Below are 16756 nucleotides of genomic sequence, written 5' to 3'. Positions count from 1 at the left end.
TGCATATAGAAACAAGCTCAGGATTTTCGAAAAAATATAATCCAAGCCCCTTTGATGACGTGCATGATTACGTTACTGTTTATCATCTGTTCGTCATCGTCTAAAGCCCGCCCTGATGATTTCATTGGTCAGAACAGTTTCTGTTGGGGGATAATTACTCCTCTATGGAGCGAGGCCAGACCTAAAAATGTTGTGGGCGGGGCTAAGTTCGGCTGGCATCCAGGCTAACATAGAAATATATAGCACAAACAAATATTGTGTCTTTTAAATTAGATTTAAACTTCATCAGATTGGATGCTTTACAAGCATATTTGGAGATTCCCTAAAAGTAAAAAAAAAAAACTTGAATTGTAACCAGAATCGTAAATTGCTTATGATTCCCATCCTGACTGATAAGTGACATTTATCTTACCGCGTCCATTAGATGGATTTTTTTTCTCTTATAGGGCCCTGCCATACACCTGGGGCAATGCAACGCCAGATGCGACGCAAGTTTTTTTTTTTTTTGAAAATCTGAAAATCAGGTGTGTTAAGGTGCATTGTTGGTGCGTTGCTATTTTGAGGCAACTTACAACGCCTGTGCCATTGACTTCAGACCAGGTTTTGTTGGTCAGTGGCGCAGTCGTTTTCAGTTCCTCAAAATAGCAACGTGCCAACAATGGCCAATATTTTTGTGTTACTGAAAGAGCGTGTTAGTAATGTGTCTATAGGCGGGTGCACAATGCATGTACACAAACACACGTTATGCCCAAAACACCCTTGACTTATTAAGAGACTAAATGCAGCCCTTTTGGACCATGCGCCTGGTGCAGCGACCATTTTTTCCATTGTTAAACTAGCAAAAGTGGATTCCGACAGGCCCTAAGTACACCTGTGCCATGAGCTTCAGACCATGTGCTCAGAATGTTAAAATAGGCCCTAAATGTGTCGCGGTGCATAATGGGATTGCCTTCTTCTCCTTTTTCTGAAGATGAGTTTTAATGATTTGCAATGCTCACATAAGTGACGGGCAGTCTCACAATTACAGTCCATTTAAACGGAGTAACATTGTGAAAAACTGTGTGTTATTTACTTGCCAAAGCCAATTTTTGCCCTTGTCTGGTGTTTGGCAGCTGTTAATTTTGGACTTTGTACACCACACACACACACACACACACACACACACACACACACACACACACACACACACACACACACACACACACACACACACACACACACACATTCTTCATATCTGACAGATAAAACTTTAATTTATTTTTGTATGTGGAAAAAATTGCTGCTGGAATGATGAAAGGAAAAAAAAAACTGTGGACCAAAAGCTGAGCATGCACAGACGTTCCAGTCTAAAGGGGCCAGGTCACCTTCTGGGTGGGCCCTCAAAAATGTTCAGTGAAGTTTTATTTTCTCTCATATTTCATTTCGTTGTGTCTGAAAGACTACAGGACAGTTTCTTTGCGCAGATGCACCACAGTGATGCTCGATATCAGCTGCATTTTGGAACTTGAAATGGAGATTATGGATGTCTAACAGGAGCAGTGGCCTTAAAATATTCTTCACATAATTGTATGCAAGCAGATTTCACAGCACCAAAGACTTCTCGAAAGTATTTGATTCGTATTCCCTTTTTTTCCACATTTAGGGTAATTCCTGTTTTGCAGAACCTTTTGAAAACTGAAATGTATGGTGTATTTCTATAAAAGGGTTTAGTAGAATTACACAAAATATTCTGGTTAAATTCATACACTTGTATTAATTATAATTATATAAACAGGTGTATTAATTATAATTATATAAAAAGTGGCAAGAACATTAACAAGGATGGAAATAAAAAGCTAATGTGGTGAGGGATTCACATTTAGTAATATTAAGAGGGGAGGGGTCGGGTGGGGTGGGGGGACTACATCACCAAATTAAAAATTTTGTTTTGTTTTGTTTGAATCATTTAAGATAGAGCAAAAGAAATAGAATAATTTCACTTTTTTATTGTAGAAGTGCAGAAAATCCTGTCAAAAATGACCAAAATAGTCAAATGATTTAAGGGTATTAAAAAAAAAACTGATTATCACCTTTAAAATGTTTCAATGTAATTTTTAATCAGTATAATAAGACATAGAAATGTGCTGCATAACAGGAAATAAGTGATCAGAGATTCCCAATCAAATATTTTAAATGTGATTTCTGTGGGATGTTTTTATTTTTTAGCCATACTTTTATTTGATCAAATTTGCATTTGTGCCTTATTATATGTTTCCTTTGTATATTTTGACCTGCTGTTGAGTTATGAACACTAGACTGGAGGCACAGAGAAGCAGTGAGCACACAGTGAGTGCCTCAGACTGGCAGCAGGGGGCGCCATTACACAAGCGCCCGCCTTCAGAAGCTGACATGCAGAACTGAATGAACCGCGAAAACAGCAGATGACCAATCTGATGTTACTTTGGAAAATTACATTAAATGTTTACATTAGTAAAACAAATTTTTAACTGAATTTGGTTTATAAATCATGATATTTCCAACCATTGATGTAGATGTTTAGATTATATTTTGTAAAGAAAAAAATAATTGTTTCTGAATTACAGAAAAGTTTCTAAGAGTTTCTATTAAAGATGGTGAAAAGAAATGTTTTTGATACTTTTATTCTATCTATCTATCTATCTATCTATCTATCTATCTATCTATCTATCTATCTATCTATCTATCTATCTATCTATCTATCTATCTATCTCTATCTATCTATCTATCTATCTATCTATCTATCTATCTATCTATCTATCTATCTATCTATCTATCTATCTATCTAAAACATTTTGGGACGTCTGCCTTTACATGCACATGAACTTTAATGACAACACATTCTTAATCTGTAGAGTTTAATATGGAGTTGGTCCACCCTTTGCAGCTATAAACGCTTCATCTCTTCTGGGAAGGCTTTCCACAAGGTTTAGGAGTGTCTTCATGAGAATTTCTGACCGTTCTTCTAGAAGCGCATTTGTAAGGTCAGGCACTGATGTTGGATGAGAAGGCCTGGCTCTTAGTCTCCGCTCTAATTCATCCCAAAGCTGTTCTATGGGGTTGAGGTCAGGACTCAGGACAGTCAAGTTCCTCCACTCCAAACTCCCTCATCCATGTCTTTATGGACCGACGCTTTGTGCACTCATGCGCAGTCATGTTGGAACAGGAAGGGGCCATCCCCAAACTGTTCCCACAAAGCTGGGAGCATGAAATTATCCAAAATGTCTTGGTATACTATCGCATTAAGAGTTCTTCACTGGAACTAAGGAGCCAAACCCAACCCCTGAAAAACAACCCAACCCCATAATCCATAATCCCCCCCTTCACCAAATTTGACACAATGCAGTCAGGCAAGTACCGTTCTCTTGGCAACCGCCAAACTCGTGATTGGTCACTCCAGAGAACACATCTCCTCTGCTCTAGAGTCCAGTGGCGGCATACTTTACACCACTGCATCCCACGCTTTGCATTGCTCTTGAAGTTTGGAGATCTGTAACTATTTAGCAGAAAGTTGCCGACTTCTTCACAATGTGCACCTCAGCATGCGCTGACCCCGCTTCACGTGGTCTACCACTCCTTGGCTGAGTTGCTGTTGTTCCCAATTTCCTCCAATTTGTTATAATACAACAGTTGACTGAAAGATTTAGTAGTGAGGAAATTTCACGAATGGATTTTGTAATATTTTTTATTTTATTTTATTGCATAGGTTACAACCTATCACGCTTGAATTCACTGAGCTCCTGAGAGTGACCCATTCTTTCACAAATATATTGTGGTTAGTATAGGGTTACTAACCCCAGTCATTCAGTCTGCCTGCTATCCATCCATCCATCCATCCAGGTTTGTCAACCCAGAATCAGTTTGTCTTGATAAACCTTTTCCCACTTAGAGATTTATGACCCAACAAGGAGCGCTTTAACAAAGAGAAATTTTATTCAATACATACCGTTTAAGTAACGCACAATAAATACACATTATAATAGATCATTCATAAGAAATACTGAAAACAGAACAAGAACTGCGATTCTAACTGGTAACATGATATGACGACTCCGGTCTCGCTGTAGTACAGGCTCAATGACATTACATCTGTACACGTGTCTTTCATATCCCATAATGCATCAAAGATTGAGGTCTGTTGTACCAGCACTGTGTGTGTATGTGTGTGTGTGAGTCAAGAGGTGAATTAAAGACAAATCTGGACCAAAGTCCAGAAAATCAATTTTAGAAGGCAAAACAGTGTGAATTTACCTTCAGAGAATCTGAAACGATAGCAAAAATCAATTAGAAAATGAAGGCATTTGCGTTTAAGTAAACCACTGGATACTTGAGCCAAGGCAGTGATCCAATGCTGCTGCCCTTCAGATTCCCATCACAACATTCTTCTCCCTTCGTTTGTTTTATCTTTAAAGGTGTATATTTCCACACCCCTGACAGCCATGAACCCAGCTGCTATCATAATTATATGACAAGCAGTTGAAATTATGAGATGAAGTCAAAAAAGTTTAAAATATATAACATAAAAAATAATGACATGAAAAGTCGAAAGTGGCAACACGTCATACTTATGGCATAAAAAGTGAGAATGTGTCATAATTGTGACATTGTCACTTTCTACTTTTGATGTAGTAATTTTCTTTTAGTCAAGTTCAACTGTTGATGGCATAATTATGAAATTTTTTATCATTTTATCTCATATTTTTGACTCATAATTTTGAATTTCTATATAATTTATGTGAATTTATACTTTTTATCTCATAATTATTGTTATGTAATAATTATGACTTTTCACAGTTACGATGTCATATCGTTATTATGTCATAATTTCGATTTATGTAATTATGACTTTGAATGTGTGGCATCATCACACTGTAAACTATTGCACTTCACAAATAACTCATCAGAATGATTTGTTCAGTCTTATTAGATTATTTTAAATTAAATATAAATTGAGAAAAATCTGTTCACTCCCCTCTCCCAGCTGCGATTATAATTATATGATAAACAGTTGAAATGTGTGAAATAAAAAGTGAATTATGACATCAAAAGTCAAAAGTGATAAAAAAAATTATTATGACTTTGTCAATTTCGACTTTTGGTGGTGTAATTTTGACAAAGAGCCAGACTTTTTATCACAATTGACATTTTATCTCATTTATGACTTCAATTTTGACTTTTTATCTCATAATTATGGCTATGTAATAATTATGACTTGCGTCACAGTTTTACAACTTCAATTTGTGTCATAATTTCAATTTATGCAATTATGACTTTGTGCCCGAAATGGGCCTTCATAGGGGAAAGTAATCGTACACTTTTCCAAGCCACATATTTTGAGGTATAATTCATGTCTGTAGCATAAAATGTTACTTTCTGGATTAATACGTGAGGGTTAAGGTCTTATAGTTGTATCTGCAACATTAAGACGGAATAAAGTTTTCAAATGACACGCTTCACCTTTAAGGATTTGATTATTTCATTACCACCCCACAAGGTCATGCTACAATGTTGATGGCATAAAAGGCATTTGATTGTCCTGTCTTGAGCTTATTGAAGGACATTCTCCATTGGACAATGACTTTCTTTCCATCAAGAGGAGAAACAAACTGACAGAGGCATCACAATGTTTGTGCGTTAACAACAGCTTCATATCGTCACTCATCAGTGCACGCTAAGGTAATAATTCACACAAAAAGTGATCATTTAAACACCCTCATGTCATTGTTTTAAAGTAGTATGAAGATTTGTTAAAAAAAATCTCTTTTTTTAGGGGAAACAAACAACAGGTTTGGAACGACATGGATGAGGGTGAGTAAATAATGCAGATTTTTATTTTTAAGACTTTCTGTTTAACATGGTAGGAAATCTGATGTAAAATGAATTAACTTCTTTGAATGTGTGGCATTATCACACTGTAAACTATTGCACTTTACAAATAACTCATTAGAATGATTTGTTCAGTCATAGCTTAATTTTAAATAACCGTGACAAGAATTATTCTTTTTGTCTCGTTCGCTCTCTCTTAAAATCTTAAAGCACAGTTATTGAGAGAACATGTTCACATCATGCCATAAAAATCTGTTCACCTCCCTGGCCTCCATCCATTCAATACTTTCAATGCAATAAAGTATTACCTTGCACAAACCTAACATTAGTTATTTTGTATTCTAAACACTTTTTAAAAAATGATCTTCGCCTGATGGAAACGGAATGCTTCGTTCGCAGTAGCTTTCAAAGTGCATTTCATCAGAAATCCCTGCATAATCCCAAAGATAATGTAAGACTTTAGTATCTCAGAGTTTCATAAGACAAAGAGTTCGACCATTTTCATTATCTTGTTTAAAAAGTTAAATCTGTTATCTAACTACTTTATTGTCTTCTATCTGCCTTGTTAAAGCAAATGCAGATAGATGTGATATATCATTTTCTTGTTAGTGTCATGGAAAAACATCCTTCATGTCTCCACTAAAAACTTGGAGATATGTTATAAAAACATAATCTAAGGCTGTGTTCAGAATACACTCTAAAAAATTCAGAGTAAAAAACAACCCAATGTTGGGTCAAATATGGACTAACCCAGCAGTTGGGTTGTATTAAGCAAATATTTAACCCAACCGCAGGATTAAATCAACCCAATCGCTGGGTTAAAATAACCCAATTGCTGGGTTAGTCCATATTTGACCCAACATTGGGTTAAAACAACCCAGCATTTTTTAGAGTGTAGCATGCTAACATACTACCTTGTATGCAGTATGTGTATAATGTACACCATACCGTATCCAAGTATGGATGAGGACAATTTTCTCTTTCTTGACTCACCAAATGTGAGAAGACTGTAAAAATATGTAATTAACATTTTTTAAAATGGTAGCTTGTATACAGTATTCAGTATCCATTCAGAACACAGCCATAGACATGGCACAGTACCAGATAGCCCCGCCCCCCTCAGTGCTCAGGTAACGATTGGTTACGGTTCTGTGTAACATCAGCCAATGGAAAAGTGCAATTATGTTGAGGAAATGTATGGTGTTCACAACTTAAATATCATGGTTTTGGTTTCGTAAGCAAAGGCAAATGAACAGCACACATTTTAAGAGCTGTTTTCATGCTTTCACCAACTCTTTAAAAGCATGAAATATGTGTACGAAAACGCAACAGTATTATTTTCTCTTTTACAGTACATCGAACTCTTACAAAACCATAAACCAGCGATGAAAGCTAAATAAAAAAACATGCTTTTATCAAACATTTAGATATACACTTACTTCAGAAACACTAACAGCAACAATCTTTTTTCTGTTTTCTTTTTTGCACCACGGACACAGATACATAGAAAAGTTCTATCCACATTTCTGCTCAAAACTAGAACTTTTGAAATTACAAGAAACCTTGCCCGAGCCTAAGATCAGGAATATTCTTCATGCTGGTATGCAAACGCAAACGCTTGGCCAACGATTGCAAGCACTGACTCACAGTTTGCTCATAAATTAAAGGGATAGTTCACCCAAAAATAAAAACGATTCCATAATTTACTCACCCTTAAGCTGTCCTAGGTGTATATGACTTTCTTCTTTCAGCCGAACACAATAGGAGTTATATTAAAAAATATCCTGGCTCTTTCAAGCTTTATAATGGGAGTGAATGGTACCTTAGATTTTGAAGCCCAAAAAAGTGCATCGATCCATCATAAAAGTAATCCATACAGCTTCAGGGTGTTAGTAAAGCCCTTCTGAAGTGAAGCCGATATTTTTTTGTAAGAAAAATATCCATATTTATAACTTTATAAACTATAATCACTTGCACTCGACCTGGAACAGTCGAGCTCCAGTGGAAGAGTGACCCTCTTTTAAGATTTTTTCATCATTTGTTCACCTGCATGTCATTCCAAACCAGCATGACTTTCTTCTGCAAAAGAAGATATTGTGAAGCAATATTGGACCTCATTGACCTTCATTTTATAGACATTTTTTTTAAATGTCTTTTGTTCTCCACAGAAAAAAAGTCTGGAATGACATGAGGGTGAGCAAATCCTAACAACATTTTCATTTTCTGGTGAACCGTCCCTTTAAGTTCTCATTCTAGAGGTAACACAACTCAAGGTGGCGCTAGAATACCTTCTGTTGCATTAAAAACAATGGTTCCCCTTCACTAATGGTTTTCATGAACAAATTCATTTTTGTACTAAAATTACAAGGAAATGAACAACTGAAACTACAAGTAGTATCATACAACTATCACATTCTCTTGAGTGGCCTTATTGTGTTAAAATTAAATTTCATACATAGTCATCTTAAATATTTATAATCATATAAAATGAAAAATTAGGAAAACCTGCATTATATTTGCGAAGTTTCTCTGTATAACAACGCAGATATGCGCATAAGGATCTTGTTGCATGAACTCTCAGGTGAAACCGTGTCTTTAAAAAGTGTCATATGGTTGTACAGAAAGCAATTAAGGCCGTTAACACCTGGTTTTAAGATGCGTTTCAGTCGGATCACAAGTGGACGATGCCAAAGATTATAGATATAGAAACACGGTTCACTCCTATTATGAATGAGTGAAACTGTGATGTGCAATATGGCAGAATAGTCCCGCCTTATAAAGCAAAAGAGCCAATCGCTGACTCACTGCAGCTGCTGTTAGAAGCTCCGGTTCCCGTAGATTCATGCTTAGGACTGCACATGCCTGAACAATTCGCTTTTTTAACGCTATTTGATAATAGGAAACATTTATGAGACAGTTCATGTTAGATTTTGTCGCTTATTTGAATTTTTGGGGGGATTCCAGGATTCCCCCATTCAAATAGATAGGTCTCGTATACCTGAAATAGCTGCCGGGAGGCATTGCAAATATGGCTGCGGAGTGAACAGACTTTCTTTGAAATGGACATTGGCAACATTATATACAGGTGTAAAGAGGGTCTAAAACGTTTTTAGCTTGTCCACTTTGACCACAATTGACTGGATTGCTTTCGTAGAGTAAACGTTCATGTGGTCAAATCATACATAATTTAAAAGATGCACCTTTACTCTCTTTCATTGTAGCAAAGTGAAGTCACCAAAGTGCCAATATGGCGCTGACACCTTGCACTTGAGTCTGAAGTGGAGCCGAAGCATCAAGGCTCCGCCCACACTCCCACGAAACCGGTTAGTACAGTTTCCTGCAGAACAATTAATTATATCGGTGTGAAATAAACAGCTATGGAAATCTAGAAATTAAAGTTAAAGCTCCAATCTCCTCCTGAAAATGTCCCAGTTGGTGCCCTAAATAACTACTTTGCTCAGAGAATCTGTCAATCACACCTGTCAATCACGGCTGACAATCATGACGTCACACCTCCGTTTTTATAGCATCAAATAATTAACTAAAACTAAACTTATTTGATAAAACGAACACTTAAACTTTAACTAATAACTGAAGTAATCTGATTGTTTAGTTTGCTTCACACCCCTTTAGACTAAATGGTGAGTGTGGGGTTTATGACCAATACTACGACCATCACCTGGAGGGTGATCAAAATATTTTGGCTTTACTTTTCAGGACTTGTGCGACATGCTTGGGTCAAAATGGATTCCAACAGACAAAAAAGACCGCCTACTCTCCACCTACTGACTAAATGCATAAACATTATGGGATGTGTGCTAGCCAGACAAGATTTAACCTTTGTCAGCTGAAGACGCAAGTTTGGTCTGAAGAAGACAAAAACTAACCAAGCACAATGTCCTCTCGCCATTCCTGATTTCTAACACACTCACAGCGTTCGGAGTGATCTTGCGGCTGTCAAAGCAGAAATTAAAGCGGATGTTCTCTGTATGTCGTCTCCAGTCGCGTTCATATGTAAATTGCATGAGCTTACTTTGTCCATGAAATCGAAAGATCTGAAAAAGACCCGCCCATAGACCCTCCCCTCAAAGAAATCAGGACAGAAGTGGTTAAACGTGGAAAAAAGAGACGGATTAAAACACCAGGTGTAAACGGAAATATGTCTCCCTCGTCTACTTTTGGTCTGATTGACCAAAACGCATCTTAGTACCAGCTGTAAACAGGGCCTATATGGAGATGGTTTATTTGATGAAATTGATGTGCGTATGCACGTTTTGAATTAGGCAGACATTTTGTGAAAATTCTTCTATGCGTACAAAAACGAAATAATCCATGCAAACATTAGAGAATGAGACCCATTGTGTTATTGAAATCAAGCTTGCGTAGCTAGAAGCGTCTGCGTTTGCGTACTTGTGTAGAATATGTTTCCGCCCGAAAGCTTCTCATACACTCTGATTATGCAGTTTAAATCGTTTTTGTTCTTTGCAAAGTTCAGTAAAAATACGTATTTTTGGATCCGTACCCCCAAAAACGTCAAACAGGAAATTTGTCAGAACAAAACTTCGAAGGCTGCTTTTATCCTTTTGCCGCTTTCTGAATCTAAACTGGAGTGGGCTCAGGGAAAGCGTCCATTAAAGTAGGTCCTTTCGTGTTGTCCGCTAGCGAAACGTCGGGCAGATTGCGAGACATCTCCTTTGGCTGTTCAGCTACGTAACAGTTCCCGTTGGCGTTGAAGCCTGTATCCTGCGTATTGTTGTTCAGATAGTTTTGGAATTCCATCTGGTTCAGCTCTCCCGATGGGCTGAGGAAGGTCCCTTTGGATTGGACGCTTTTTTCTGGTTCTGGGGCGCAACAGCCAATCACGGCCAAGTGGTGATTGGCGTATGGCTGCTCGGGCTGCTGGGAGTAGTCTGTGTATTGGTCGGCGGTCACATTGAAGGGACCCTGAGACATGACCCTACTGGAGTCATTGACTCTGTCTTGATAGGAGGCCGTGTCCCCTATGTAGGGCTCATTAGATTGGTTGGTGGTGGCTAAAAGTACGGGCGGAGTAGCATTTTCCATTGAGTAGTACTCCGCGGGGGAGTTGATGAAGTAGGAGTTGCCGTTTGTTTGGTTGTCCGACGTGACCGTATTCTCCGAGTAACACATCACAGAGGGGGGCGGAGCCACCTCGCTATTGGCCAATCCCGCGTCAAACTCCTCCGTCTTGTCTTCGTCCTCGTCTTCGTCGTCCTCCTCAGAGTCGCTATTCGCCAAACTCTGCGTGCTGGAGTCAGACAGGCTGCACAGACTGCTGCTCTCATCCTCGTCGTCGTCATTCTCCTCATCTTCGTCATCTTCCTCTTCGTCATCCTCGTCTTCCTCTTCCTCCTCATCCTCCTCTTCCAAGGCTTCATCTATGTCGTCGCCGGCCTGCAGATGCATGATGGTGGTCTGCGGGACTGTATCCGGGATGGCGTACTCCAGTGAATGCTGGCCCGTCGCCATAGGGCTGCAGTGACCGGTTGGGTCGCTGTGAAAACCGTTACCGGCGGCCGCTGCGGCGCCTGAGTTCTGCTGCTCGCGGCTCTTCTCGAGTTCCAGCTTCATGATGGTGTGTAGAAAGTGAGTCCGCACTCGGATGGGGTTAAACTCGATCCTGCCGGCTGCGTTGCTGCAGCCCTCTTTTGTGCAGCCGCACGGGAATGACATACGGTCCACCTGTGGACATCCAAGAACACATGAGCACTGGCCAGTTTAGGATGGTTTGAATTACACACAGCAGGAATTATCGCAAAAAAAAAGCTCCTCTTGCATCTGAAGACTCGATGGACCACGTAAAAATGTAACCAGCTGTATGCATCTACGTCTGCTGTCTAACATCTTAATCAGTTTTAACAGGGCATACCTCCATTAAACGTTATCTTTGGACATCTTAATCATTTTTGCTTTTTAGTCTGCTATGTGAGATTTCTGTGATAGGCTTTGCTTTACTACAGTATGGGGAAGGAGGACTGTCTTAAAGGGATACAGATCAAAACCTGATGTGATTCTAGCAACTGGGTAAGTCTCAAGAACATTTTGGGGTCATAGTTCACCTCAAAATAAAATATAAATTAAAAAGCAAAATGAAACCTATTGTAATTAACATTACAGGTTGTTTTGCATTATTTTCATGATTAAGCATATAATATTTTTCACACTTTAAGCACATTGTTTGTCATTGCAGTTCTGTGAAAAGTATTATTAATAATGTATTAAGTATTACCTTAGTCAATACCTTAAATTATATTAATTAACAATAAATGATTAAATAAATTATACAAATATCATTAATAATAAAATGTATCATTTTAAAAATAAAAAACAACAACAAAAATCATAATATTTGAATATTGATAGTAAAAATAATACTAATAATTAATAGTAAAATTAATATAATTTAGAATATTTGCATTGTAAAATGTTTATACATCAAAAAATTATAATATTTGAATATCAATAGTAAAATATATTATAATTTACAATATTTACATTGTAAAATGTTTATACGTTGTGGTCCTGTTTGTTGTTATACTGATTTAACAAAACATTGTATTGCAAAATAGATATACTGTAACTAATACAAATATGAGTACATTAATGAGAATATAATTGGAATCATTGAATATCAAAAGTAAAATGCAAGCATTACAGTAATGAAAATAATGTCTCAATGCAAAATAATCATTTTTTATTTTTCATCATTAATGATTCAAGAAAATTTCTTTTTTTTTTAAATAATAAGAATTGTTTTTGAACGTCAATAGTACATATATAAAATAATATGTAATATTTGTAATGCAAAATGTAAATGTCCCAATGTAATTTTTTCATAAGTCATAAAATAGGCAGCATTTCTTTAAAGCAATATGTATTTATTTATTTAATTTATTGGGATTTTGTGCTTATTTGTGTGAGCTGGGTGTATTTTCATTAGATTAACTTGAAATATAAATTCATTAATTATCATATAAATAATTAAATAATACTAGAATTCCTCAGCAACATAATTTTTTAAACATGCACTCAATTTTAAGCCTTTTTAAAGATTTATGCATTTCAATTAATAGTAAAATTCCATCAAATCGAAATAAATAATCCTTACATTTTAATTGAATAATTGAGCAAGGATTGTTCAATTATTCAATATGTAAGGATTATTAAATTCAATTTGATAGAATTTTATTATTAATTGAATTGCGTACATCTTAAAAAAAAAGCTTACTTTTTTGTGTGTGTGTGTGTGTGTAATGTGTGTGTCTGCTCATCACACCTGGCACTTGATGCCGGCGAGGCTGCATGTGCAGGTCTCGGGGTCACAGAAGAGTCTGCAGTCACAGCCGCAGTCTTCCCTGGACACCCTGATGGATCGGAGCTCGTGCTTCTCCTCCACGTCGATCTTCTTTACTCCGGATGAGCGCAGTAAAGCGCGCCGCTTCTTGGTGGTCAGAGGCTGAAGGAAGAAATATTCGTCCACCTCTGTGTTATCAATGTCCAGGTCATCGTCAGAGATGTCGTCGAGCGTGAGAGCGTTGGCCTCGTCGGACTCCACCGAGCCGTTCTTTGTCAACTGAGGAGCATGCAAAAAAAGGTGACATTTTGAGGACATTCACACAGCAATATATCCAATAGCAAAAGTATCTTTTCTTGTGAACCGGTTGTGTACCCGCAGCCGGATAGAGTTGAGTTTCTCCTCTTTTAAGTGGTCTCGGAGCATGTCTCTGTGGATCCTCTCCTGCTCCATGGCGAACTCTCCCAGCGTGTACTGCCTCACGCAGCTGTGCCTGCTGGACATGCCCAGGGTACTGCCCCCCTGGCTGGGCACGCTGGTGAACCCCTGCCTCCGGCTGAAGTAATACACCGTCACCTTCTCAAAGTGCACCCTCCTCGTCCTCATCCTCTTCTCTCGCTTCAGTATCGAGGATGCTAAAAAGACGGTAAATAAAATTACAGTTTGGTTATTCAATTTCAAAGACACTGATATGCATCTTTCCTGTAACAGTGAGTTCAGGGCTGGGAAATAGGGCTTGGTGAAAGATTAAATATTTACAGTAAACTTGATTTTCCTGATGATGTAAAATTTCCAGTATTGTGAATTTCACAATGATTATTTATGTTATTTGTCTGCATTTACATGTATGCATTTAGCAGATGCTTTTACTTGGGGCGGCAGTGGCTCAGTGGTTCATGTAGGTTGCTCAAAAACCGAAAGGTTGGTGGTTCAATCCCCGGTTCACCTGAGCAAGTGTCGAGGTGTCCATGAGCAACACACCTAACCCCAGCTGCTCCTGACGAGCTGGATGGTGCCTTACAAGGCTGACACCGCCGTCTGTGTGTGAATGGGTGAATGTGTGGCAAAAATGTAAAGCGCTTTGGATGGCCATGGGTCTGTTAAAAGCGCTATATAAATGGAGTCCATTTACCATTTTATCCGAAGCGACTTAGATTGCATTCAAGGTTTACATTATCAGGTCATGCATGACTTGGGATTCAAACCCATGACCTTGGCGTTGCTAGCACAATGCTCTACTGTTAGAGCTACAGGCAGGGCTGGACTGGTAATCTTGCATACCGGGCATTTGCCCGGTGGGCCGACGCACTTTGGGGCCGGTAGTGTTTTTTTTTTTTTGTACCACTGACAACATGCAGCGACAGCAGCCCATTGGTTTGTCTTCTGAATTGACAAGCCGAAGCGAGAGAGAGTCATCCCTTCCATATTAGGCGCTTTTTTCCATTTATTTATTTATTTATTAATTAGTATTTGAGCGCATGGAACTGCAAAGGTGAATAAACGCTGCCGCTGACGAACGTACGCTGCGTTTAAATACTGCTCTATACGGCACTTTGACTCCGAATTTAGCTTTATACAATCGTGTGATATGGAAACATTACAGGTTCTGTGTTGAATCAGCTGAAAACAGCCGCGAGCATGTATTCATGACGAGGTAAAGTGAAAAACGGCAACACACAAATGCTTCACTTTAGCAGAACCCCAATTTACATTGCAGCTAACAGCGAAGAAATATGGTGTTTTGGAAAAAACTTATTAAAAATGTGCTATATTACTTAAAATAATATTGCAGAATAGGGCTGGGATAAACGATTATTTTTTAAACGATTAATCTAGCGATTATTTTTTCGATGCATCGATTAATCTAACGATTCATTTTCCCTGTCCGATTCGGTTACGATTCGATTCGATTACCGATTATCTCCCCATTAATTGCCTAATAGCAATTTATACATGTTGATTTAATTTTCTGAATGAAAAAACGAATTCCTTAACATTGCAATATATGTTTATTGCTCTTAAAATTCCAAAGTAAGACTATACAATGCATTCAATAAAACCTTCAAAACATAAAGTACACACACACACACACACACACACACACACACACACACACACACACACACACAAATAAATAAGTATTAACCAACAACAAAGAAACATATTATACGATATATATTATATTTTCTATGTATGCAACTCAGCCTACAGGCTATGCCCATCGATTAAATATCAACAAGTTGGTTAATCAAATCCGGGGACACACTGCAAGCGTGAGCGTCTCGGCTGCGTGGCGTGTCCGTTTTTGTTTCGGCTCCCATGTTAACAGTTTGGAGTTTGCACACTGCCTGTGACGCGTGGAAAACGCGTGCATGCTAGAAATAGAAGAGCGCCTATTTTTCACGTGTGTTGGGAGCGTCTCCAGGCAAAATAGAATAGGAAAAGATGTTTATATATAATTTTGACACGAATACATATTATTAAATTACATTTTCATGTTTGAAAGTCTGTAGGTTTACATAAATGCAGATATAGGCCTAATTGTAATAATAAAAAACGTCAATTATCGATTTTGAAATATTGCAACTGTCAATACAGAACGAAATATTCTGTAGCCTAGTATTTGCCGTCAATACCATAGATATGTGGCTACTCCCGACGTTTTCTTTGCTGTATCAGTAGGCTATTTCTGTTTAACATTAGGAATATGGCTTCCCTCCGCATCAATAGCAGCAGCAGCGCCGCGTCAGACACGCTAGTAGTTTGCACGCTTCTAGTGTGCAAAGGCAGAGAAAACGCCACGCAGCCCCGTGGCTGACCCGCAACAGAAACGCCACGCGCATCCGCGGCATGACAGTGAAAAAAGTTACATGTAGAGTGCATTACGGGCGCCAATACTCCGTTTAAAACCGGAATAGTCCTGGGATGAAACTGCTCACTTAGAGGATGGATACCCTCGGTCACATCAGCGCGATTAGACATTGAACATTTTAAATTTAAAACAGCTTATTATGTAGGTAACGTAGCCAATGTATCCGATGCTTTCACTTGATGCAAACGTTTGTTTTTGTGATTAAAATACATCAAATATTACCAAAACATCTGTCTTCCTGTGTGCAGAAATTTGTTTATGTAGCCGTGACAACAAAACGCGTGCGCGCCTGGAGCAGGCGCTCTTAACACAGACGCGCATGCCTGTGATGCTCCGTGCGCACCGCGCGCCAACCCGCATAGACTGTGGCCAACCCGCAAGCCTTGCACTTCTGAAAGTCTGAGGAGCCACTCGTGTTGCTACCATAGATATACATAATAAATAATATACTTAATTACATAATATACTTTATTATGTACATCTATGGTTGCTACTACTCTCCGGCGCCGCCATCTTTATTTTGAATCTGACGAATCGACGCGCATATTTTGCGTCGACGTATTTTTTGCGTCGACGTCATCGATGACGTCGACGCGTTGTCCCAGCCCTATTGCAGAATATAAATCACTTTTATAGAGGCTGTTTTCGTATTTTCTACAGGTGTTTACATTTTTTAACTAACAAATATAATAGTTTATTATATATGTTTTATATAGTTTTAGAAACCA

At 38.3% G+C, this 16756-nt stretch overlaps 1 protein-coding gene across 3 annotated transcripts in view; it reads right to left on the bottom strand.

Moving 5' to 3' along the window:
• Window positions 1-3924: 3924 nt before the first annotated feature.
• csrnp3 (cysteine-serine-rich nuclear protein 3) overlaps window positions 3925-16756 on the bottom strand; it is an 82374-nt gene continuing 69542 nt past the window's right edge. For all 3 annotated transcript variants that reach the window (XM_067444556.1, XM_067444555.1, XM_067444557.1), the window contains 4 exons: window positions 13532-13791; window positions 13139-13435; window positions 6698-11544; window positions 3925-6586 (listed from right to left, as the gene is read on the bottom strand). In XM_067444556.1, coding sequence (XP_067300657.1) covers window positions 10441-11544; window positions 13139-13435; window positions 13532-13791 — 1661 coding nt within the window. In that variant the 3' untranslated portion in view covers window positions 3925-6586; window positions 6698-10440. The remainder of the gene's footprint in view (window positions 6587-6697; window positions 11545-13138; window positions 13436-13531; window positions 13792-16756) is intronic.

The sequence above is a fragment of the Pseudorasbora parva genome, chromosome 5 (assembly GCF_024679245.1).
Source record: "Pseudorasbora parva isolate DD20220531a chromosome 5, ASM2467924v1, whole genome shotgun sequence".
Taxonomy (NCBI): domain Eukaryota; kingdom Metazoa; phylum Chordata; class Actinopteri; order Cypriniformes; family Gobionidae; genus Pseudorasbora; species Pseudorasbora parva.
This window is presented reverse-complemented; position numbering and strand designations above follow the sequence as displayed.